The following is a 24,710-nucleotide window of genomic DNA, read 5'->3' on the forward strand; positions in this document are numbered from 1 at the left end:
CTTTTGGGGGGGGTCAGCAGTGTCCAGAGTTTGTGGGGGCAGCGGGCGGAAAAGGAAGGGGGGGCAGTACTGGGAGGGAGTTCAGCATCCTGATGGCCAGGTGCATGAAGCTGTCTCTCAGTCTGCTGGTTCTTGTCTGGAGGCTCCTCATTCTCCTCCCGGAAGGCAGGAGGCTGAAGAAGTGGTGGTTGGGGTGGGTGGGGTCGTAACATGTCGTAACATATTGATCAAATGTCTTGACTGAATTGAATTGAATGAATTCATCTTCTGGTATTTTTACCAGCAATTTTCTTCTCGCACGTATCCCCATCCGTCAAAACGAGGCATTGTGACTTTTTCTCTGCTTCGAAATAATGGAATGGAATCCTCTGTGAGAGCAGCAAGAGGGTAACAAACGTGTAGCCGTGACGTTGCCTACAGTAAAAGAAGTGCTGGCACAAACACAGCATGATTTGGGGTGGCTATTTTGTTCACAGGGTTTACTTTCCTTGCTCCTCTCATCATGCACCTTTTATCTGTTATGTGAAAATATCCACAAACTTTCCTAACAGTACCTGCAGGACCATAGCCTGGAAAATACCAAATACCCCAATGTAACCACACCTACCATGAGTAATTAATCTTTTATTAGACACCAACAGTTTGTTAAATGTTCATTCTATATACATTTAACTTTTTGGTAAATGTACTGTACTTTATATAGCACCTTTCTAGTCTTCTGACCACTCAAAGCACTTTTACACTACATATCTCATTCACCTTCTCATTCACACCGATGGCACAGCCTTCGGGAGCAATTTGGGAGGATCAGTATCTTGCCCAAGGTCACTTCGACATGTAGATTGGAGGAGCCGGGGATTGAACCGATCATTAGTGGACGCTCTACCTGCAAGCCACAGCCGCCCCTTTTTGGCAAACTGATTTTCCTACATGATAGCCCTAATGTAGAAATAATATTTGTGGAAAAATAGGAAATCCCATGATTTGAATTAACTAGCTTGTCCTTAATCAGTCTTAAAAATGTATTATGTGGAATTGTGGAATATAAACTTTGAGTATAGAATGCAAACTCCTCCTGCTTGAAAAATTTAAATCCCCGGAAAACAAAGCAAAGGACGTAAATTTGGTTTCCTCACTTGTAGGTTCAACTCTGTTTCCTGGTGGTCTGCTCTAGCCTAGAGGCAGGTGCAGAGCAGAGTAGACGGTAAACCATAGTAAAATGCTGATGATAGGATTCTAGTTGTAGTTATTAGATAGAGATGAATTAATTTTGTGCAGTACAAATAAATAGATATGCACTGTTAAAGTTTCATATGGAAGCAAGAATAAAACAGTACCAGCAGGATATAAAATATCATATGTAGTGTAGCAGTGTAGCAATGGTAAAGGTCATATGGTAATATTGTGTGTCTGTCTTCTTTCAGCGCTGCACACGCACAAAGTCATCTCGAGAACATTTCAGACGCTTCACTCTCAGGTGAAATCTGAATCCTGTGTTCTAACCGTCTGTGACAGTCCCGTTATTATTTGGCCAAACAGAGGCATTCATGCAACACCTGAAGAAATCTCTCCAGACACGCTGTGTGAAGACTTGCATCAGTGGATACAGTAAGTTTTTAAAAATGTATTTCAGACTATTTTTGTTTTCGGTTTGGCTGAATAGTCATTTTTTATGGATTTGTTCCAGGACGGATGAACAGGAGAGTGCCGGCAAGAGATCTGCAAAAAAGAAAAGCAAAAAAAGTTCAGCAGTGGTATGTACACGTTTTGAATATGGAGATTATTGGACGAGTTTTCTGTAGTGATAGTGATTTTTTTTTTTTACTTTTTTAAATTTTCACCATGTAATCCAGGTATCTCACATAACATCTTAGAAATTTCCATAGTATAAAAATGAAAAATGTCATTTTATGTGACCTCCAGTGCTGAATCCAAAGATATCTGGTTTCTTTTAATAACAAAAATGGCATTATAGCAGAGGATGGTTCGCGTGTCTTAACCTCTGGGTACCACTCCCAGCATGTTAATGCTACACCACACTGCTATTCACCCCAGATGGGACTCGAACCCACAATCCCTGGCTTAGGAGGCCAGTGCCTTATCCATTAGGCCACTGGGGCTTCTACAACTGCTGTTGGTGGGGGTGGGGTGGGGTATTGTGCACGTGTCAGTGTTCAGTTGTGGTAACACTGGCACTGTTATCCCTTTTTAAGTCCATTTTCTATGTACAGATAGTGTACATAGAGAGTGATTTTGTGTAATGGAACATCAGTGGATCATGAGCATTGTTCATTGTTGGCTACACAGCACATTAATTGTTTTAGTCTAAAGATCAAGTCAGATAAAAGTAAGAAAAAAGTTCAAGGTGACGTTTTCGGTTGTCTTGTTTTATCTGACCAATAGTCTAAAATTCAGTTTACTACCACACAAGTATGACAAAAACAAGTGCTCATGTTTAAGAAGCTAGAACAAGTGACTTTTTTTTCGCATTTTTGGTTTTAATGTACAAAAATGTACAATCAATTGAGTCTAAAAATAGTTGCAGATTAATTTTCCTGTTGATTGACATCGCTTAATCAACTTCAGCTACAAACCTAAGGCCTTAGGTTGTCTTTGTGTGCTTGAGCTTGAATGTAAATCCACACTTGTCGCTCAGAATGTCATCAACCTTCGCCTGATGATGGAGGTGACGAAGACTGGCCCTGTTTCAGCTCCGATCCTCAGCAAAACAGTCCAGAAATCCCATTTCCTGTCTACAACTCTTCCCATAGACTGTGTCATCCGAACCACCTGCAACGACACAATCAAAGAGTATGTCTCACCTTAAAGACATGGGATTTTATATTACTCGCCACCAGTCACGACGTTGTCTCTCACTGAGAAAGCTTTTCGTTTTGCTGTTGCAGTGCCTTTGAGCGCCTGTTGGCGGCGCTGACTCATCAGCTGTGTGAGATGGAGAAAGTGACCCTGCAGCACATGAAGGGGACCTCACTAGTGAAACCTGAACCGCTCCACTTCCTCCTTCCAGAGCCAAAAGGACTTGTGACAGTGGTTTACCCAGCAGGAGTCCCTGACAGCCAACTAGAGACACAACGCAAGGTAAGAACCGCAGATTCTTTAAAATCCTAAACAACATGAAGTTCCCCTTACATTCATTGTTCAAACAACATACAGCATAGAGATGAATTCATGTCCAGCTAACATGCAGTCAATTCAGCTCATTGTGCATGAAATACTAGTTGATCTTTGTTTGTTTTTAACACTTTTTTATTACATTTCACTCAAAATGTCTTTCTCCATAGGAATTGCATCAACAGTTCGAGCTGCCAGATGACTGGCCCTTTTTTAGAAGAGCCAACGCTTACCACTTTCCCAATGAACCCTACAAAGATGGTTACCTTCGAAACCCTCACCTATTCCTCACACATCCCACCCTGGAAAATGGAAAGGTACGGACAACTACCAGATTAACAATCTGTCTCTTCTTTTTAAAGATGGATACTAAGACATACTCTGCAATGAATAGTAGCCCCTTTTCTCATGTGTGTGTTTGCGTGTCTTTTCTAGGTGTACTTGGTCCAGGGGATCTACAGCTACCACCACTACATGCAGGATCATATGGATGACAATGGTTGGGGCTGTGCTTATCGCTCCCTGCAGACCATCTGCTCCTGGTTCCAGCAGCAAGGCTACACAGAGCGGCCTGTGCCCACACACAAGGAGATCCAACAGGTACAGTAGTAATCCCGTAGATATGATGCACAGCATAACTACCACAATACAACAGAACTGATCAAATGGGTTTCTCTCTCCAGGCTTTGGTGGATGTCGGAGACAAACAGGCGTCCTTTGTCGGATCACGGCAGTGGATCGGATCCATCGAGGTTCAGGCTGTTCTGAACCAGCTGCTTGAGGTCACTTCCAAGATCATGTTTGTGAGGTGTGTTATCGATAACACCTAGTTTGATGATGTACATATTATTATTTGGATTTATCTGATCATAAATGTTTGTACTCTTTAGTCAAGGTTCGGAGTTGGCCTCCAAAGGCAGAGAACTGGCCAACCACTTCCTTACCGAAGGAACTCCTATCATGATTGGTAAGCTGGAACTACTTAAGAATTGTTCCTAAGAGAACAAAGCTAGACTAAGTAACATCTCATTTACTTGTACTTCTTGTGTTGCAGGAGGGGGAGTTTTAGCTCACACTATTCTAGGTGTGGCGTGGAGTGAGACCACCGGGCAGATCCGATACCTCATCTTAGATCCACATTACACCGGAGCAGAGGACTTACAGGTTATCACAGACAAGGTAACTGTTCGAAACGCCTACATCTCTGGGAAATATACATCTTCATGTGCTGTAAAATGTTGCGTATGATATGTATGTTGTCTTTTCAGGGCTGGTGTGGCTGGAAAGGACCAGAGTTTTGGGATCAAACTGCTTATTATAATCTGTGTCTGCCTCAGAGGCCGAAGATCATCTGAACTTTCACAACATTTTTTTTCCAACGGACATCATCTGTAAAGCACCTGCAGAACCTGTTTGTTCAACTTTGAAAGTTTTATTAATTCCTGTAATAATGATAATTCAGATTAGTCAAGTCTTACATAAAGTGTTGTCTTAGCAACAAAGGCACATCTAGAGATGGATATATATTTATATGTAAAAGAGAAATTGATCTGGACTTGGCATTTTCAAAGTGTGACAAAGACGTTTTGTTTTGAGTTTGGTCATTGCTCAGTGTCATCTGTAGACAAACTAAGCCAACATGACTGAGATGTAAAATGTGGCCTTGACTCCCTTCTGTTGCTGGATGACATGAACGCATGTAGAAGGCATTTTCTACTCATCGTTAAACTGTACCACGTATTTTACAGTCCTCAATTTTCCTTTGTTCCTTTTTAAATTCTCAAAAGTATTTTTATTTAAATGGCCATGTCACCGATTCTAGCTTCTCAAATTATGACAATTTGATGTTTTGCTTTGTCACGTGAGAGTCGATTGAATGTCTTTGGGTTTGAGGCTGATTGGAAACAAGACATACATTGTGAAGACATTACATTGGGCTTTCGGAAATTATAATGAGCTCATTTCACAGACAATAAAACAACAGACAACCAAGTAACACAGGACACTGGACAAATAATTACACTGAAGGATTATTGTTTTGAATGAATTACACTCATTCTTATGCATTCTATGATATATATGTATTTGCTAGTGAATAAATTAAAGTGAAATTACACTAATCCTCATTTAACTGTAGACCCCCTGGAAACATTTAAAGGACCCCCGGCCGCTCCTGTGAGTCCCACTCTGAGAACTATTTGTGTAGAGATGTAGTAGCCCAATCTGTGCTACTGACCCCTCTGACACAGCCCATTATTGTAAAACAATAACTCCCTGTAATTGAGTTTTCACAACCACTCAGTTGCCAGAGTCAAATGCTTTTCTCACCAGTAGGCATAATGAAATGTGAATTTTCTTTAGAGGTCACAGAAACGTTCTCATACATGGCCTGATTGTGTGGGACTGTGACAGAAATACCCCCATTCAAATCCCATCACTACCCATCCTGCATTGGCATGTAAATTGTATGACAGTGACCAGACACAGGTTTAAACTCTAGATTCACTCCAGTCCTTTTGTCCCAGGACATTGGTATTTCATTCGTGTGTGTGTCACTTCTAGGTCTAACAATGTTATTAAGAGAAAACCCGTGACAAATCGCAATGTCAGGGGACGCGCCTTCACATAATCCCCTTTCTTGTTAATGGGTATGCACTAGGGGGAGCAGTTACTATGGCATAATAGATCCCCAAGGAAAAACTACATGACCTCCTGTCTGTTCCTCTACCACTTCTGATTCTTAATATGTTTAAGCCTTTAACTGAAAAAGACAAATCACTGCAGTGAAACTTTTTATTTGTTTTTCTCTGTTAGCTTATATGCTGTGCATATGGTGCTGAGAAGCTGCTCAGTGGCCAGATTGTATTAATATGTTGATGCCTGTCACCCAAGAAAATCAGTCATAATATAACAATGAATAATTCACTTAATAGAATAAATACAAACAAACACACAATTGTAGAGCTGACTCACTCATAATATGCAAATGTACCATATGTCGACTCAACACATTTATTAAAATGTGCTATAAACACATACCATTTATTTAACCACAGTGGTGGAATGTAACTAAATACATTTACTTAAATTTGAAGTACTTTACTAGAGTACTTACATTTATTGCTCTACTGTATTTGAGAGGCAAATATTGTACTATTTATTCCACTACATTTGTCTAGGTTAGTGTTTCTGTGAGAGTTAAAAACTTCTTAATGACTCATAATGTGCTCATGTAATGTATGCCAACTCTCCTTGTTTATTGTTAGCCGATCACCATCATCTTCACCCCCTTCTGTAATCTGACACAAACACAGTCAATCACTCTTTTTGCAGTTGTTGCACATTATTTAACTGTAAATTTGATTTTTTATATACATTTTATATACCTTATATATATATATATATATATATATATATACTATAAATATATATTATATATATATATATATATTTATATGTAATTCTTAATAGATGGTTCTTGTTTACATATGTTGTTTTTGTTTGTTTGTATACCTAGAGTATGTAAAAATAATTTCCCCCTGGGATTATTAAAATTTTTCTGATTCTGATTGGGAAATTTAAAAAACTTAATATTATTTATATATTATTAATTTACTATATATTAAATTCAATACTACAAACCGTTATATTTATAACTTCAGACGACACTTTGACTTTGAGGTCTTTTGCTTGTTTGATTGAAATGATTTCACTTTCATCATTTGTTTTTTAAATAATATTAAATTAATCGGATTAATTAGAGCACTTAACGGTCGAGCGCACGAGCAAGACTTTATATTGCAGAGCTCTACTGCGCAGCAACCGTTGCCAGGAAGTGACGTTGCCTAGTTACAACTCACAGCAGCAGCAGCCAGCTGAAGAGCCGCTAGCTAAAGGTTTGTTTTTAAAGCGCTTCACTTCCACACTTTCACGTTTTCTCAGCGGAACACAGCATCTCTGAAGAAGCGCACGCAGCCGTACTTCATCTGAGACACTGTCTGTCGAGCCAGGGATGGTGATATATTTGCCTTACACGTATAAACTGGAGTAAATGATGCTAGCTATCAAGCTAGCCACCTTAAGGCTTTAACGGTACAAGCGACATGTTTGATGCTAAGTGACGCATATTAAAATGAGTTTTATAGAGTTTGATGTTTTAAGGTGTAGTTTATCCTACAGCTATTTGTTTCCATTTATGTTTTTTTAATGGTTTGTATTGAATTAGCCTGCAACCTGCTACCATCTTCATTAAGTCTGAATCAGCTTTTGTCAGTGTTTACATTATTTTTTGTGTGGTAATACATTGTATGTAAATGCAGATTGAAAAGTCTTAACTGATATCTCACAAAGAGAAGATATGATAAATGTAGACTTGATTTTCAGCCCAATGGAGTGGTAGAAAGAGTGCATTCAATCTCTAAAATGCAGCAGCACAGTTTAGATTAGATTAGATTAGATTAGATCAGATTAGATTAGATATACTTTATTCATCCCACCATGGGGATATTTACTTGCTACAGCAGCAGAGGAAAGTGTAGCATACACTACAGAGTTAGAAAAAAGTAGAAAAGGCAAAAAAAAAACACAAAAAACACAATAACAGACATGAAAAACAATCAACCTTCAAAACAGACAAGTACTAAGGATAAAAGTTGCAGGATATATAAAAAGAGTATTGTAATGTTAAGTGTCCATAGTATAAATAATATTACAAAAGTAAGTGACCATGATATAAATAATAACTGCAGGGTATAAATGAAATAAAATAGAAATAGACCTGCTGAACCTCTTCTTACAGCGTGGGTGTAGCAGTCTGCTGCTGAAGGAGCTGCTCAGGGACGCCACAGTGTCATGTAGGGGGTGAGAGGTGTTGTCCATGATGGATGTCAGCTTAGCTTCAACATCACAATGTAATCAAGTTTCTAGAGGTTGCTAAGATGTTTTTAAGGAACTAAAAGAAGCCCGATGGAGTGGTAGAAAAATTGCATTCAGTCTCTAAAATGCAGCAGCACAGTTTGGATTAATAGATGCACGTGTTAAAAGTTCTCTAACATTTCGATTTTATATTTCCTAACAGGTTTAGCGTGCTGCCATGTTCAACCCCAGTGATCTAGAAGGTGAAGTTGATCATTCGTTTTTCGACAGTGACTCTGATGCCGGCGGAGATGGAGGGAAGAAGACGGAGAAGGTTGAAAAAGAGATTCCACCAGCACAGGAGAGGCTACATGCAAAACAGACCGAACACAGAGAAGGTGGTTTGTCCCCGAGGAGTGATAAGACTAAAAAACAGCCGAAGACAGCTGAGAATAACAGTAGCAACAGAGCAGAAAAGAAAGAAAACAGCTTTCAATCAAAGGTAGAACAGAGGAGCAGAGCGTCAAGCCTATCATCGGTTGCCTGCACATCAGATAAAGTCATCAATAATTGTAGTGATACTGAAGAAGACTCTAATTTCCACTCTAAAAGGTCCTCTGGGACTTTTATGGCTATGTTGGCTGATGCCAGAGAAGCACATTATAAGGATGTGTACAGTGAGAGTCCAAATGAGTCTGAAGAAGAAGCATTATCATCCAGTCCCAAACACTCAAAAGGGAGAAATAAACAATCCCCTAAAAGACGGCTAAGAAGCCGGCGCACTCGAAGTCCATCCCCCACTTCCACCGAGGCCAGCGTGGACGCAGACTCGGAGAGCTCTTGTAGCAGTAGCTATGGGAGACGCAGTTTGGACTCCCCCGCCCTTCCCAAGCCCAACAGGTCTGCTTTATTTCCTGGAGTGCGAGGGATCCGGGCGGGCTCGACGGGATCTCGGGATGTGCCTGCCGGCCATAGAGAGGAGTCAGATGATACAGTGACAGATGTCAGCCCGCTCTCCTCCCCTGACTGCAGCCCTCTCCAGTCGTTGGACCTGAACCACACAGAGGCTGAGGAGGGAAGCCTTAAAGACCAGCAGCAGCAGCAGCAGCAGCAGGAGAGTGTGCCCTCCAGTGGCCTTAGCACCGTACATCAGGATGAGGACTCGGAACAGGATGTGGATGAGTGTGAGTAAACTTGTGCTGTTCTTGTCACTTATGTTCGCCATGCTCTTTGCTTTATACCAGTCGTTCCCAACATTTTTAATTAAGAAACATCAACTTGTGATACTTCATCCTTAGTGTTGTAGTAGAAGTAGATTTGAAGGATTTTCTAAATCAAATAAGATAGAAGTATTAACTATAATACTAATACTATAAATGCTTGTTTAGACTTGTATCATGGTATTTATATTATTTATTGTACCGTCCCCAGGCAAGCAGTGAAACATTTTTAAGACATAACTTCTTACAGATAACATAACATTGCTAACAAAGAACTTTGCCCTCTCCCCTAAATTCAACAAATAAAAAGTTTTCCTAAAAGTTTCTTGCATCTAGAAGCAGAAATAATGCACATTTGACTCAAAAGTGTGTCAAACAATCATCATGTAATGAGCAGTAAAGCATAAAATGAACTTCATCTCCAGTCTCACTTGACTGAGTAACAAACCCTTCTTTCATAAGGAAGTAAAATCAGTTAACCTGCTTACTTCTACATGAACCTGTTCTATACATGAACACAGATTTTTTAGTTCCCTAGCTCTGGTTGACATACGAGTGAGTAGATTGTAGTTGTGTTTCCACTGATGTGTTCAGAATTCACATTTGTACCAAACATCAACAGACCAACAACAAATGTGTTTATCCCTCAGGTTCTCTGAGTTCAGAGAGTCAGCTTGGGGGTAAACTGGTCCTCCACTGTCCTGGAGGAAGAAACAGGAAGAACTACTCGTTCACCAACGATGAGGTCCGATGCATCGATCGCGAGAACCAGCGACTTCTTCGTGAGCTTTCACGCCTTTCTCCAGGGCCCAGACCAGGAAGCGCAACGGGAAAGAAAACCCGTATGGCCAGCAAGTCGCCGCTCAATCGCCTGTCCCACAGCGCGCTCAACAGACAGCGGGAACAGCAACGCATCGAGAGGGAGAACCTGGTGAGTTTTGCCTCCGGCGTGAATCGACACTCATTTTAATATAGTCCCTAAACCTTAGTATACATTTAGAAAAGCCTGTGTTTTTATTAGTTTGTTGTTTTATTATCTGTAGCTCAGTGTTATTGATGTTTGCTGATGTTTCTAATCTACCTTCAGATGAGCTCTTCTAATAATTTTAGATTACATTATGTCTTTATGTCATGCATTATAATATCCTCCTTACAGATTTCACACTCAATCATTGCAGCCAGCTTCTCATATATATTTATTTCATTTTCAGACTGTAAACAATGCATTCAGTTGTCTCCAGTCCACTAGATTTATTTACTGTTACCTGTTTTATTTTCTAAAACATGTCTGCACATCAGTCTATCACATACTGCTGTATTTTTAATCAAATCTCTGATTTTATTTGAATCAATCAGGTTATCGTTTCCTAGGAGAATCTGCAGGTTAAGTAGTTTTTAAGTATTCAGCCATAATTGTCATAACTGATTAACATATTCTTGTAACCTTTGTGATTATCTGCAGTTATTATTTTAATAGTTTTTCCCCCTTTTTAACACTTTAGCTTATTTTACTTGACAAGAAAATGTACAAAATACACATTTAGGTGTTTATTTTACTACACGTCAATTTGTGCCTGTGGATTTCATCAAAAGTTAGCATTAGAGAATGCCTCATTTGCATATTTGAACATACAATTTTAGAAAAACCTGTAAGTAATCAGCTGAAGAGTTTCACAGCGATATCTAGTAATTAAATGTTTCACCTGTAATGTCTTTCCTCAAGGACACTAGTTTGCTCGATTGTAGTTAGTCGCTGTCAGACTCGGGGTGCCACCCCTGAAAGCAGACACGGATGGACTTGGACTGATGGCAGCAGGTGGCAGGCTCGCACGAGCGCCACAGAGTGACATTATAGACACTTCGGCATCTGCAGCTTTAGCCTCTCACCCCATATATTAACCCCGCTCGACCACTTTGTGAGACACAGGGCGAGAAAAAGAGAGTTCAAGAACTTATAATTGACAGCCAGCAGAGAGTAGCTGCCTCCTCTCACAGGTGGTTTAAGTGAACACAGAGAACCTGCACTGATTAACCGATGCTGTCACATACTGTATCTCTCTCATCATCACTGATTTGTGATTTACATGAATCCTGATTGTTGTTTTATTCAAGAAACGTGATCCAGTCATTTTCAGGACAGACTGTTCTCTTACTCTCTCTCTTGAGTCTCTACGTTGTCAGAAGTGCTTTTCTGTGCTATCTATTCTTAGAGTGAAGTAACTGAATCTGCCACTCCACACATCGCATGGAAGACACCCCGTTTGTCCTGCACAAGTACAACTAGTTCTGTGTATGTCCAGATTGGCCAGTTACACATTAAATATTAATTTTCTATTAAAGAAGTGATATTAATACAGAGGGCTGGACTTAATTTGAAGAGATTTCAAATTATTTGCAGTAGATGGCCACTCTGACTGCAAATAGATGCCTGCAGTGTCTTTTTCTGACCTCTGGAGGACTTGTGAACTTGAGTAGAACTGTCTCTTGACTATTGAGCTTTTTGCGTTGCTTCACGTGGAGTTTTAGCTTACTGAGCGGTTTCTGCACAGCATGCATGTGGGAGTGTGACTGCATGTATGACATTCAGCCACTTGCCAACACTGTTTTGCCTCATGCTGTTCGGTTGGTTGTGTTTGCTGTGAAGTACCAGATATTTTCTGTGTTCTGTAATCTAACCAGGAGATGTGGAATGGGGACTGCTTGTGCTTTATCACTGAGGCAAATACTTGTTTATTTAATGAATGGTATGGATGAACACTTCTTGTTTTACACATTGTATTGTATGGTTATATATTTTTAAAAGTATAACCATCTTAACTAAATGCCATAAAACTCATTCATGTATTTATTTCAGAATCAGAATCAGAAGTACTTTAATAATCCCAGGGGGAAATTATTTAAAGTAGATTATTTTAAAGTAGATTAGATTACTGTAATCTCATTTTCATCAGTCTTCCTAAACAATCCATTGATAAAATAAAGTAATAAATTCAGAAGTCTGCTGCCAAGCTTTTAACTAGAATAAGAAACATTTGACATGTTTATTTCATAAAGTACATATAGAGATATATTAATAACAGATAAATGGATAAAACTATTTATATGAATACTAAGGTATATACAGTATGAACAGTAGTAGCCAACCAGACAGAAATTGCAGGTGTATGTGTAACTATCTGGTGTGGGTGTAAACATAAGTAATGCCCTACCCCACCCTCTGTGAACAACTGAAAACATTTCTTTAACTGTCACCTTCCTTTTGTTTTGTTTTTGTCTTTTACATATGGTATTGTTCTTCTTTACTTTTCCTTTTTATATTTTAACTTACTACTTGTGTACCAGTTTCTGCTATTTGCTGCTTGTAAAAAAAATTGTTAATCCTGCCAGTGATCCTTGCTGCATTTTTAGGTTTCATGGTTGATTTCTGGTGTAACACATGCTCAGAGGCACTGCCGACTTTAAGAGCAAGATATTATGAATTACTTTTATATTCAAAATGATCGATAGCTTTCCCAATATGCTCTTTCCAAGGTGAACACGACAGAAAATTCACATTACAACTGATGGTTTTTAACAGTGTGCCAGGATTATTACCATTTACAGTATGTTTCTGATTATTATTAACCAGATAAAAAAATGTCATTATGTTCTGTTCAGGCTTTTCTAAAGAGGCTGGAGTCCGTCAAGGCAACACCTGGTCTAAAACGCTCAGAACAACTGGCAGACTACCAGCGACACGTTGGATACCTGGGAGGTCCTTCGTATTCCATCTCTATGTCCACCACAAAGAAAGAGAGGTCTACCAGCAGGACATCCTCAGGTAGGTAACTGTAGGTAACACATTATTAATAATTTATATACCCTATTAATATGACAACATGGTGATTGAATACCTGCTCACACAAGGACTGTTTGAATAGCGAACAGCATGTTTCTTCATCACAGCAAGGCTATAGGTATCTCTCTCTGTCCAAACAAATACTTAACATGTATGACTAAACCATGTGGGCTGGGAAATATGGATTATTTCTTTAAGACAACTTGTGAGGGAGCTGCACCTGCGCGTGCAGACTGACAGCAGCAGAAGTGCCTGTAGTCATTCTGTAGCAGCCTGGTGTTGTTTGCATGTGGCAAATTAATCAAGGTAAACAAAGAGGATGAGCATGTGGCAATGTGCTGCGATGCTCCTCTCAGATTGAAGGCTGTGCATTTATCACACGTCTCACCTGCTGCCGTCAGATGGCTGCAGAGATTCAGTTAACAGAAGACGACTTCCAGACAGTAAAAACAGGCTGTGGATGACTGATACCGGTAAGAATCACCCATTTATTTATGGGTAAAACATTTTTAAGGCTCTATCTATGATATTTGTCACCTGAGAATAACAATCATTAGGCTTTTGTCACCAAAGAGACAGCGGTCACTGGTCCTCTTCCACAGTGTCCGCCACCTTTTGTGTTTTTTGCACATTTTGCCACCACTGTAATTTCCTTTTCATGCTAGGACGGAGAGGGTGACATGAGGGTGTTGCAATCACTAACTACACTGCTAGATGCCACCAAATCCTAAACTCTGGTCTTTTAAATGAATGCACTAGTCGAAAAGTTTATAAAACATTGAATAATGTTTAAAAATATTTTACATTTTCAGCATTTTTGCATAATTGCTGTCAAATTAAATATCTCTCTGTCGTTCACACCAGCAGGTCCAAGGCCGGCCAGCTCCAGAGCAGTTTCCATCACCACTGACTCCGGCAACACACCAATTCCTAGGTCCAAAAAACTGAATGCAGCCCGATCAGCCTGGTGCTGAGAACACTGGCGTTTACAGATATCTGATTCACAAAGAAGCACATCGCTGGTTCCCTTTAGTGGCATCTGTTGGTATTCATTCATCACAAAAGGTTCGATTTGGAAGGAAGCTGAAAGGATCTACACTTAATCAACTATTCTGTGATTTAAGTCATCGTGCTTATCAATTGTAACAATGAACTTTTTCTCCACTTTTCAATGCTGAAATATGGCAAATCGATGAGCTTAGAGCTATTGTAATGGAATAGTTCTGTTGTGGCTTCTGAATACTGCAGTAACTCTTTGCACCAGTTAGTCAGCTGTATTTTTCTTGGAAATATCGTCTAGGCTTCAGCAGATAACCAACGTTTCAATGCTTATTATTTCACTGAGTGATGTTTACAAAAAAGTTTTAATTTGCCTCCCTTTTCTCATATTTGTACAATTTATCATGCAATAGAGAATTATGCTTTTAAATGCAAAGCAAATATAAAATATATATATTTGAAATTATATTTTGGTGTTTGATGTATTCTGTTCCTTATTTTTTTTAAAAGCTGATTGTTCCAACAGGTAGCAGTGAGCTACTTTATAACTTAAAATGGTCGTGTCTATTGGCAGCAGGAATATAATAATGTTTTAAGGAGAGGGTGAAGCGAGGGGTATTCAATTAGATGCTCACTGCCAGATGCACTAAACCCTACACACTGGACCTTTTAACTGTAGATGACGGGTTGCCAAGACAACAGAACAAGCATAAAAAAACACTGGACTATTAGACTAATAAATCTTTATTCTTAATAAAATAACATGTGAGGTGGGACACACGGGTCAGAATGGTCACGACATAACAACACATGGGCCTCAGCAACTGCTTATATGACAGGGTGGTGACATCACTCCTTTGCATCATCATCATCACAAGAGCTCCACTGAAACACCGGCTTGACTTTGTCACACTCAAAGACTGTTTGTGCCTTTTGACACGTCGTAGATGGGATATATACAGATTTCTGAGGAGGGATGGTAACCCAGGTCACTTATACCTACCCGTCCCGGGCCGTCGCAGAAGGGTACATGCCCACAATGTAATTCACCACAAGCTGTTAACACTCTATCACAAGAATTAAGACTTAAACAAAGTGAAGGGTTTCCTTGGGGACTAAGAGATGAGAGAGTTTTTATGTGAACTTCTTGATCTCGTCATACAGCACCAACACAAAGGCACCACCCATGCCTCTGATCACGTTGGACCAGGCACCCTTGAAGAAGGCTTTTCCTCCCTCATCCTTTAAGATCTTCCTCCAGCAGTCGATTGTGCCCTTGTACATAATGTCAGCTGTGGAAATGGAGACACGGATAGTGATGCGTTATGCTCATGCGTAAAATGCGTAATTGTGCCAAATGTATCCATCACTATGAGTTGCGCTCACCTCCTTTACGTCCAGACTGCATCATCATACGACGTCTGACAGTGTCGAAGGGGTATGAGACGATACCGGCTGCGGCGGTGACAGTCTGGGCGATCATCCAGCTGACGACGATGTGCGTATTCTTGGGGTCTGGCAGCATACCTGTAAGAGGAATGAGTTAAGACACCTGGTTATCAGGAGACAATACACATAAACTACGTTTAAAAACATGACCAAAGTCAGGTCAACCAGATGTGCGCACCTTTAGCTGTGTCGAAGCATCCGAAGTAGGCGGCTCTGTAGATGATAATACCCTGCACTGACACGTTGAATCCAAGGTAAAGACCTCTGAGGCCATCGGTTTTGAAGATCTTGGTGAGGCAGTTTCCAAGACCGGTGAACTCTCTCTCAGATGCGCCTTTGCCGATGTCGGCAGCGAGTCTGGTTCTGGCGAAGTCAAGAGGATAGACGAAGCAGAGTGAGGTCGCACCAGCGGCACCTCCAGATGCTAGATTACCAGCGAAGTAACGCCAGAATTGTGTTTTTTGATCCACACCACCGAGGAAGATCTTCTTGTACTTGTCTTTGAAGGCGAAGTTGAGGGCTTGGGTGGGGAAGTAACGGATCACGTTGGCCAAGTTGCCTCTCCAGAAGGAGATGAAACCTTGTTCCTTTGGGATTCTTACCACACAGTCTATGATTCCCTTGTACTGCATCTCTGCGGTGATCTGTTTGCTGGCATGCTGGACCTACAAGCAAAGACAATAAAAACTCATGAGAGAGACGCATAACTGCCCTAAAATGTGATGAAATCTCTCGTAAAACTTTGCGCAAAGGAACTTTGTTTTGCATTTTCATAACTTTTTGTATAAAATATGTGAAGTGTTTTATAGCTGCCAGCCTGGTATTACTGTGTAGTTGTAGGCCTTGCAGTCCACATGGGCACTCCTGTTACTTGAGAATCTGCTGTGTATTAGATTACGTGCTTCAAGTTAAATATAGCAGTTCAATTTCACTAAATATTACTGCGCTCATCCGTTATATTGGAGTAATACTTAACGTAATAAACCTACCAATAGCTCATAAATTAGCGTTATGGCCATTTTATTGAACACACATATTGGGAGGCCTTTCCATCATCGGCAGCACTGCAAAGCCCCGTGCGTAAAACCATCCCAACGCTGACGCAGGACCTCACACTTGCCCCTTGACATTACGCACCGGATCATAAGAGCTTACAAGGTGCACAACTGGACTTTTTTTTCTGCTAAAGACTTTCTAGATTTACATTTAAGCGTTTGGTTTATCAGTAACCCAACATTTACGCACACTTTACGCACAAAACAATGAGCATGCGGCCATGCTTTGGAGAACAATTAGTTCAATTATTTTACCTGCAGCAACAACTTGACTCTCTCAATGGGAGCGACTGCTGTTTTGGAGATGGCAGCGGCAACACCACCTGCCAAAAAGTCCTTCATGAAACTAATCACCGCGTCCGACATGGTTGGATGTGTCTTGTGCTGATCTGAGACCCCTGACTGTTCCAAACTCCTCTAAGGTCCTCAAGGAAACCCAACGCCCCTCCAAATGGACGAGAGCACCCCCATCTGCCCTAATATATCGGCGCCATTTATCGCGAGAATTTTGAGTGATGGATTTGCATTTTGTCAAACAGATAAACGAGGTTGAATAAATTTCCGAGGTTAAAGTTCGAGACGTGCGCCATGTTCCTGAAGTGGGGGGCCAAGCCGGGGACGTTTAAAGGACACAATATGTGTAATTAGATTAGTATTAAAACACAGATTTATTTTTAATCTAATCAAATCATGATTATGATAAAGTATTTTACCTTAAATCCTACTGCCCCAAACCTTCTCATCCACAATCCAAACATACACTTGGGGGTCAGTCGAGTTTCTAGAAGCCTTAAAATGAAGAAAGTAGTTCTGTGTAGTGTATGTTAAATGTGATTAACTTCTGACACATTTACAGCCATCCTAAAGAATATAGACCTTTTGAGCGATTTCACAGTTTGTATTGTATGACCCTGACAAAAACTCCAGATCCACACACAATGATTTCCTTCATCTCATTATGAATATGCTTAAATATATACACATAAACTTGCTTTAAGGCCACTAAAGAATTATTTCAGATTGAAATGCAACCTGTTGTTTCTAGGTCAGAGGTCAGATGGATGGGGAACTGTCTTTTTTCCTGATAAAAGGAAAATAAGAGAAAAGTTTTTTTCAGTTGAATCTACACTCATAACTTGTCCTTATTTTATTTTATTTTTAATTTTAGACTGGCCTTTCTGCTCTCGGCTCACTGACAGTTTTGCTGCACATTCATTTTTGGCACCTGTTTGAAAACCCACGTCAAGTCAGCTCGAGGTAGCCCGAGTAAGAACGGAAAAGACTTTCCACCAGTACCACAAAAAAAGAAACAAAGTGGGTTCAGTCGGTTTTATTGTGAAATATCTTTCCGGAAGTGTGATTCTGGCTCACTTGACACGTGGGACGTCAGATATGACACGAGACAGCAACATGATCCAAAGTAATGAGATCCCAAACGAAGCCAAGTTGGCTGAATACAGTTCAAGACACGCTGTAAGTATAACAGGTTGGATTCCAAGACCACGTCATTCATATAAAAGATAAAACATACAGCTTACAATGAGATATCAAATATGTGCAATAATGCAATTATAATAAGAAGAATAAGCACTTTTAAAAATGTGATATCTGTTTCAAATATGAAAATTAATGATCTCACAAAGACCTATTGAATTCAACTAAAATTAAAAGAATGTAATCATAATAATATTAATAATAGTACAATAAGATAAGTGAGTTTCATTGAGGCTTCCCTGTAACTACCAGCTCATGGCCACGAGGTGGCGCTGCTGAACTGCGTTGATTCATAGGCAAGCTTCCACAGTTTCAAGGTGTTTCCTAACAGGATGAAATCAAACTAATATAAGATGAAGATTTATATTTTTCATAACTTTCTAAATGAGAGGAAATTTCATCTGAAGAGAGCTAAAAAAAATTAATTTATTTTGTTGAGGATTTATTTTGTTAAATACCTAATTTTTCAAGAGAATATTTCGACATGATGACATACAGACCCTTTCCAAAAAATTTGAATATCATAGAAAAGTTTACTTTATTTCCATAACTCCATTAAAAAGATTAAACTTTCATAGATTATAGATTCAGGGCCCACAGTTTAAACAATTTCAAGTATTTATTTGTTTATTTTTACATATTTCGGGCTTCCAGCTCAGAAAACCCATGAAAACAGGAATTCAAAAAATTAGAATACTGTGAAGAAAACCGGCCTAAATTTTGTGTGAGTGTCACACTCTAATCATCTACTAAATATGGGGAAGACTGCAGACTTGACAACTGGCCAGAGGACCATCATTGTTACTCTCCATAGGATGGGTAAGCCACAAAAGTTCATAGCTAAGGAGGCTGGCTGTTTTTTGGAAAAGGTCTGTAATTTAATTCATGACTACTACTTGTATTATGTTGCTCCATTTAGAACAGGAGCTGCATATTATGGTGCACCTTGCCTGTAATGTATTGGCATGTGTGACACGAGATAAAACAGTGAGGTGATGCATCACGTTCATGTTCAGCATACTGTTCAAGTAGCACTGAAGCTGCTGCCTTGCTTTTGTTTTACCCACAGCCCAAAAGTAATTTAATTCAGAAACAGTCAAGTTTATGGTTGAGGCCAGGAGTAATACCACTACCAATTAAACCTCAGTTATATTTATAATAATATCACCAAACTAATAGCCCTATTTAAAGCCTGTACACTAACTCTTGGGATTTTTTCCTAATATCAAACATAATTTTACTAATTCTTCTAGTTTATGTTAGGGGATGTAAACCCAGTTACTAACAGGATAAAACGCATCTTGAAACTTCTCTTCATTAGTCTATATTGTTGTTGCACAGTGAGTAAACTGATGTAAACTCAAGTAATTGCTAATCGGGCACTTGCTTTGGTTGTGATTCTTCATTTCCCGTCTCCCTGATGCTGTGTTGTTGCTGTCTACATCAGTCAGTGGGTGGCACCAGAGAGCTGACTCACATTAAAGAGCATCACTAACATCCCCAGGGTCCAATTGTGGTACCCAGTAAACAGGTGCTTTTTCCTCATTTACTCCACACTCCACTCCACAACAATGCAAATAATGCAGCACTTTACTTGTTCTCCCACAGGGAAATATCCTTAAGTAGCTCCACCAGTCAGGTCAGAGGTCAGGCTCAGCTGCAAAGCTGCAACCTTAGAGCTGGTTGGGGATTCAGTATCTTGTTCACTTGCACACTCCGGTTAGGCAGATGCTTGCTGACACGGGGGCTTGCACCTGCTTTTAGACAAGGAAAAGTCAGCAGTTTCACTACACGTACATTTGCTAAACACTTGGCACAGTTCACATCTTTCTCCTTTTCATTCTGAGCTGTCAGGGATTGTCTGATTTTAGGCCAATATTTAAAGTTAACAGTTATTATTAGATCAATTTTGTTTTGGCAACAACAAATTAAACTTCCGCTCAAATTTTGCACATTGTCATCATGTTGTTTTGTTTTAAATAGAAGAATAACCAGGAATTGGTGTTAGAAATTATGCAGACTGAGGCAACCTGCCTGTTCTGTTTATCGTATTCATATTCAAGATATATCATATATTATTATCAAGAAAGAAAATTATATTCAAGAAAGATTATTTTGTAGGACTCAAAATAGTCGCTCATGTAGAGTTATCAATTAAAAATATCTAGTAACCATTTCCGTGGTTGGAGAAGACATCAACAGCATCAGAAAATTTCTCTTCTCGTATTATTTCTAGAAAAAAAAAAGCTTTAATTCCGAGTTTAGCGCCGTTGAAACTCTTTTTGTGTGATTATTTAAATCTGATCTAGATTTGCGAAAGTCGTTGCTCAGTAACCTTGGATTGAAGGAGGGGTCGTGGAGGGGGTGAGGGCTTGGATTTGCATTTTGAGTATGAAGAGCTGCAGGTGTCAGACAGTTAGACCCCCCGCCACACACATAAACATGCACGCATGCATACACAAAAACCGTTACGCACGGCTCTAACGCCAATACAGTCACTGATTTTTATCTGTTAAGAAGCAACTGTGACAATCATCTTTTTTTTTTATTCCTCTGGTCCCCTACAGTCTTAGACCTCAGATCTTAGACCAGCAGAGACTCAAAGATAATGGAGATTATGAATGTCAGACAGGGTTAAAACCACAGATATTAGGGTCAGAACTCACCAGCATGGAGCCACCGGTGGCTTCTGACTCCGCTATTTGATCCAGGTTTGGATTTAATTCTTCTATGAACTCATTCAAAGTAAGAGACAAACTCAGAAATAACAAATGTGTTTAAACACATTTGATGATTGTCTCTGGATACTCAACCCAATGTTGTAGTCCTAAACTAAGACCAAGTCATGACTGAGACTTGAGGTTGAGCCCAATTAAAGACCAAGACAAGACAAGTATATACTCTACTTAAGTAGCTAATATGTAGGTAATTTTCCAAATCGTCTCAGTAAGCCTTGTACTGCAGAATTCACGGACTGTTGTGTGTTTTCTTTTGGACGCCTTTGCAGATTTAAATAGCCAGGCTTTATTACAGAATATATGGCTGACATCTCCTTCCAGCTTCTCTCATCTTCATCATTCACTTTCTCAAAGTGGGTAACCTCCACGCAGTACATATTGCATTGTGCATTTCTGATATATCAAGCAGCATTATCCAGTGCAGAACAACAGGGCTGCGTGTAAACAAAAGCTCAGTTTCCTCCTGAAAGAAGATCATATTAGTTCTTTATTCCCTCACAATGCTCCATCCTGCGAGTCTCGTGTTTAACGTCACAACGTTAGTACAATCCCTCTTGCCTCAGATCCAACAGGCTGGGATGCACACTGAGTTCTCCTGAGCTGACTTAGAGACTGAGCTCTCCGGGGCTCAGGGGGAAGGAGATTATTTAAGTGTTTCTCCTCTTCTTCTCTTTGGTGCCATTATTGGATGTTGGCCTGTTTTCATTAATGTTAAAGAGGATGACTGGGGACAATATGAGTGAAAAGCATGTGTGTGTGTGAGAGAGAGAGGTACAGCTGACGTTTCTTACCCACAGTCAGGGCAGTGCCCATGGCAGAGGTGGACAAACACACACACACACACATAAACACACTGCTGTGTAGAATGAGAAATCCCCCATGACCAATCAGGAAGCCCTGGAGACACACAGTCAGTGGGAGACGAAGAGATGGACATGGTAGGAGGTGGGGGTGGTGGGAGACACAGGCTGAGAGAGAGAGAGGCAGAAAGAAAAGAAGTTCATGAGAAAGAGGGCTGGGCTGAAACGAAGACTGGGAGAAAGGGAATATGATGAGAGAGAAAGACGAGACGTGAGTGAAGAGTAGGAAGTCCAATGTGACCTCAAAGCTGACCGTCACTTCTCCTTGTACGGCGTCATCTGAAAATATCTAGTAATAACTTGAATTGTTGGGCAAAGGTTCCAGTATGTTGGTCTAAACATGCCTTTAAGTTCCCCGTATGGCTGGAAAATCTGAAATCAGGCAGTTTTACTTCACTACAAGTTTCTTAAGAACTTGGTTTCAGCACAAAAAACTTTGTTTCCAAATGTCTTTGGGGACGTACTATTCCGTCAAAGGTGCTACTTTTCCCCAGCATGAGGGTGATTTACACAAATCGGACAGGTCATCTGTTTCCTCGTTATTTTATTCAATATTTGCAATACCTCCTGTACAATTCTGTTTCTGTACCGATTGTCTCCTGACGGTACCTGCCTGTCATGTCTAGGACTAGCACCTATGAAAATGTACAGTGTAAATATAGCTTTAGGGAGCTCTGCAATATATTATCGGTATCAGCCGATAAAGGCTTCAAAATTAAATATCAGTACTGACCTGAAATAAAAACTTCTGTATATATGACAGTCTGTTCTGTTATGCTTATGTGACACGAGTAGTGGACATGAAAGGAGAAGCCAATTCATTTTTTTTCTTCTTTTTCTTCAAGACTACAAATTTAATTGCCCCTCTTAAAAACCACCATTCGAATCTGTGAAGAACAAAGAGCAGCAAACCAGCAAAAATAATGATAATAATAATCTTGTCATGAGCCATCATGATAAGATCAGGTATAATATTATGTTAATCTCACTACAGGAGATTGTTCTCTGCAATTAGGTGGAAGTAAAATATGTCCATATATCTGTATCGGCATCAGAGATCGGCCAGAATGAGTTGGAATATAACTTAATATACATTACAGACACATGTGTTTCCCTTATCAAATACATAGTCAACACACACTATAAATTATAGTTGCACAGACAAAAAGTGTGTTCAAGTTTTGTTAATGTTTCCAGGGTTGACACTGGTGTCACACCCTTCATTCTTCTGATGTGAGGTTTGGACTAAGAAGCAACAGCGCACGCACTGCAGCCCCTTCACAGATTAAGTTCCCTAAATTGGATAAATTAGACAAAGTAAAGTTTGCTCACAGTCTATTTGCAGAGTTTAGGGAGGCTGCAGGATGGGAATAATTGGGATTAGTCCAAATAGGCGCAAGAAGGAGACTGTGTATGTGACATGGTATCTCCATTAATTATTTCTGCATGATCTTACCTACTAGTTTTTTCTCTTAAGTTTAGTTTTTGGCTCGCTCTGTAGATTTATCAAATAAATCCACTGGTTGCCTAAATTGTTATTTGTCAGTATTTTAAGTAAAAAGAATCATTTATTGTTCTCCAGAGAACCTATCAGTGTTTTAGCAATAATGTCTTGTGTGTCGTCAGTTTTCGCACCAGGTGCAAAAATGTAAATGCAGCCCTGGGCTTTTGTAACAACCCCCACAACGTGAACGTGAAGCCAGAACAAAAACTCTCATTTCTTTACAGTTTCATTTCAGTCCACTTTACCTTCCCCTACCGTGTTTTCTTTAAACCAATGTGTGGAAAATGTTCAATAGCAGCACTCATCCCTCAGTCCTAATAAAAGAATTCCACTTGGGCCGACGGGCGCTCAAAAACAAACTAATCAATTCAGAGGAGTAATATATTTGTAGCACCCTCAAGACGATGGTCCCTCTCACGTAAGTGTGTGAACTTCATTCATCCATTCTTCACTCTCCTCACAAAGACAATAACCTCTTCAAACCTGAAGGCTGTTAAAGACGGATTTTGAACCCTCTTAACAACCCTCAGTCCCAAATTAGCGGGGTCATTTTAGCTGTGAAATAATCTCATCTGGAATTAGAGTGTGTAATGAGGAAGACTTTGTCACACAGCGTGTCAAGAGTTTAACCTGTTGTGTCCTCATTGTGTAATGGTGCTGGTATGTATGTAAATGTATTGGTTTTTATCGTGAACACTATGCTGCAGAGAGGCTGTCCTTCCTTTTATGTCCGTCTTGTATTCAGAGTAAAAACTTTCAAATTAGACCGGGGAAAAAAAGAGTGACTTCACCCAATTATACAGCGGAAGGCTCTGAAAACTTCTTATCTTTAACACAAATTCCTCTGAAAATATCATTCATGTCTGTTTTTATTAAGGAGTAATGGTACTTGACCAATCTTTTGAATTGGATTTGGCATGATTGCAGCATGAAGTGAATCCAGCACCAAACAAAATATTAAGAACACAATAAAATCAATACAGCATCAAAAGTTATTGTAGCACGATTATTTTGGCTTAATGCAAAGTGTTTGTGCCAATTTAGTAAATAGCTGCTCTTGTTAAATATATGTTATCATAAAAGTGTATTTATGTGACTGATTTTGGTGGAGGAGCTTCAGGTGAGGTAGAAACAACAACCTGACACCGATCAGCAACAATTTTGAATCATTTAAATCATCGATCAAACACAAATACCAAAGATTTTCTGGCTCCAGTTTCTTAAATGTGAGGATCTGCTGCTTTCCTCTTTTTCCCTTTTTTTCCCCTTAAAATGTTAAATGTAAATTGATTTTATTTGGTTTTGGACTCTTGGTTTATTCATCTATTGATTGAAAAATAAAGAAAGTAATTCACTGATTAATCGGTAATATTTGTTAGTTGCAGCCACAGATTATTGTTTTCCAAGTTTGGTAAGAACAGACTCAGAGTTTTTGAGTTTTTGAAAATTTGACAGGAGATATTAAATACTTCTACAGATAATACACAAAAATACAGAGATTGTAATGTCGAGGCACCTTCTAAACGTCACTTGCGTTTAGCCAAATGAAATGTCTCACTCGTCTTTC

At 39.6% G+C, this 24,710-nt stretch overlaps 3 protein-coding genes and 1 non-coding gene across 11 annotated transcripts in view; 2 read left to right on the top strand and 2 right to left on the bottom strand.

Annotated features, from left to right (window-relative positions):
• ufsp2 (ufm1-specific peptidase 2) overlaps positions 1-4,494 on the top strand; it is a 10,493-nt gene extending 5,999 nt beyond the window's left edge. Inside the window, exons 3-12 of the mRNA XM_019267178.2 lie at positions 1,425-1,608; positions 1,688-1,754; positions 2,657-2,811; positions 2,907-3,099; positions 3,303-3,449; positions 3,568-3,732; positions 3,816-3,940; positions 4,023-4,099; positions 4,187-4,311; positions 4,401-4,494. Of these exons, the coding sequence (XP_019122723.2) occupies positions 1,425-1,608; positions 1,688-1,754; positions 2,657-2,811; positions 2,907-3,099; positions 3,303-3,449; positions 3,568-3,732; positions 3,816-3,940; positions 4,023-4,099; positions 4,187-4,311; positions 4,401-4,487 (1,325 nt within the window). The 3' untranslated portion in view covers positions 4,488-4,494. The remainder of the gene's footprint in view (positions 1-1,424; positions 1,609-1,687; positions 1,755-2,656; positions 2,812-2,906; positions 3,100-3,302; positions 3,450-3,567; positions 3,733-3,815; positions 3,941-4,022; positions 4,100-4,186; positions 4,312-4,400) is intronic.
• trnar-ccu (transfer RNA arginine (anticodon CCU)) lies at positions 2,048-2,120 on the bottom strand. The gene has a single exon. It is a non-coding gene; the product is annotated as a tRNA-Arg (tRNA).
• Positions 4,495-6,949: 2,455 nt separating the features above from the next.
• Positions 6,950-24,710, top strand: part of cfap97 (cilia and flagella associated protein 97) — a 34,236-nt gene continuing 16,475 nt past the window's right edge. For 3 of the 8 annotated variants that reach the window (XR_003462924.1, XR_003462925.1, XM_027282403.1), the window contains exons 1-4: positions 6,950-7,028; positions 8,210-9,170; positions 9,857-10,137; positions 12,864-13,026. Coding sequence is in view for 6 of the 8 variants with exons in the window: in XM_027282403.1 (XP_027138204.1) it covers positions 8,225-9,170; positions 9,857-10,137; positions 12,864-13,026 (1,390 nt within the window). In the remaining 2 variants the exon portion in view is untranslated. Of the gene's footprint in view, positions 7,029-7,051; positions 7,225-8,209; positions 9,171-9,856; positions 10,138-12,863; positions 13,027-13,445; positions 13,518-13,908; positions 14,491-24,710 lie in introns of those variants that run through there. The other 5 variants (XM_019267212.2, XM_019267223.2, XM_019267218.2 and 2 more) reach the window with 5 other exon arrangements.
• slc25a4 (solute carrier family 25 member 4) lies at positions 14,770-17,014 on the bottom strand. Its single transcript, XM_019271455.2, has 4 exons — positions 16,803-17,014; positions 15,671-16,157; positions 15,430-15,570; positions 14,770-15,335 (listed from the first exon to the last, which is right to left on the bottom strand). Exons 1-4 carry the CDS (start codon positions 16,911-16,913, stop codon positions 15,178-15,180), a joined length of 897 nt encoding a protein of 298 aa, XP_019127000.1. The 5' UTR covers positions 16,914-17,014; the 3' UTR covers positions 14,770-15,177.

Source organism: Larimichthys crocea, chromosome X (genome assembly GCF_000972845.2).
Source record: "Larimichthys crocea isolate SSNF chromosome X, L_crocea_2.0, whole genome shotgun sequence".
Classification (NCBI taxonomy): Eukaryota; Metazoa; Chordata; class Actinopteri; family Sciaenidae; genus Larimichthys; species Larimichthys crocea.

Excerpts from the sequence above, each read along its gene's own strand:
- slc25a4 (XM_019271455.2), bottom strand. The coding sequence starts at position 16,913 with ATGTCGGACGCGGTGATTAGTTTCATGAAGGACTTTTTGGCAGGTGGT. Across the intron at positions 16,158-16,802 it reads GAGTCAAGTTGTTGCTGCAG|GTCCAGCATGCCAGCAAACA; the intron begins GTAAAATAATTG and ends CTTTGCTTGTAG. Across the intron at positions 15,571-15,670 it reads ATGCTTCGACACAGCTAAAG|GTATGCTGCCAGACCCCAAG; the intron begins GTGCGCACATCT and ends TTCCTCTTACAG.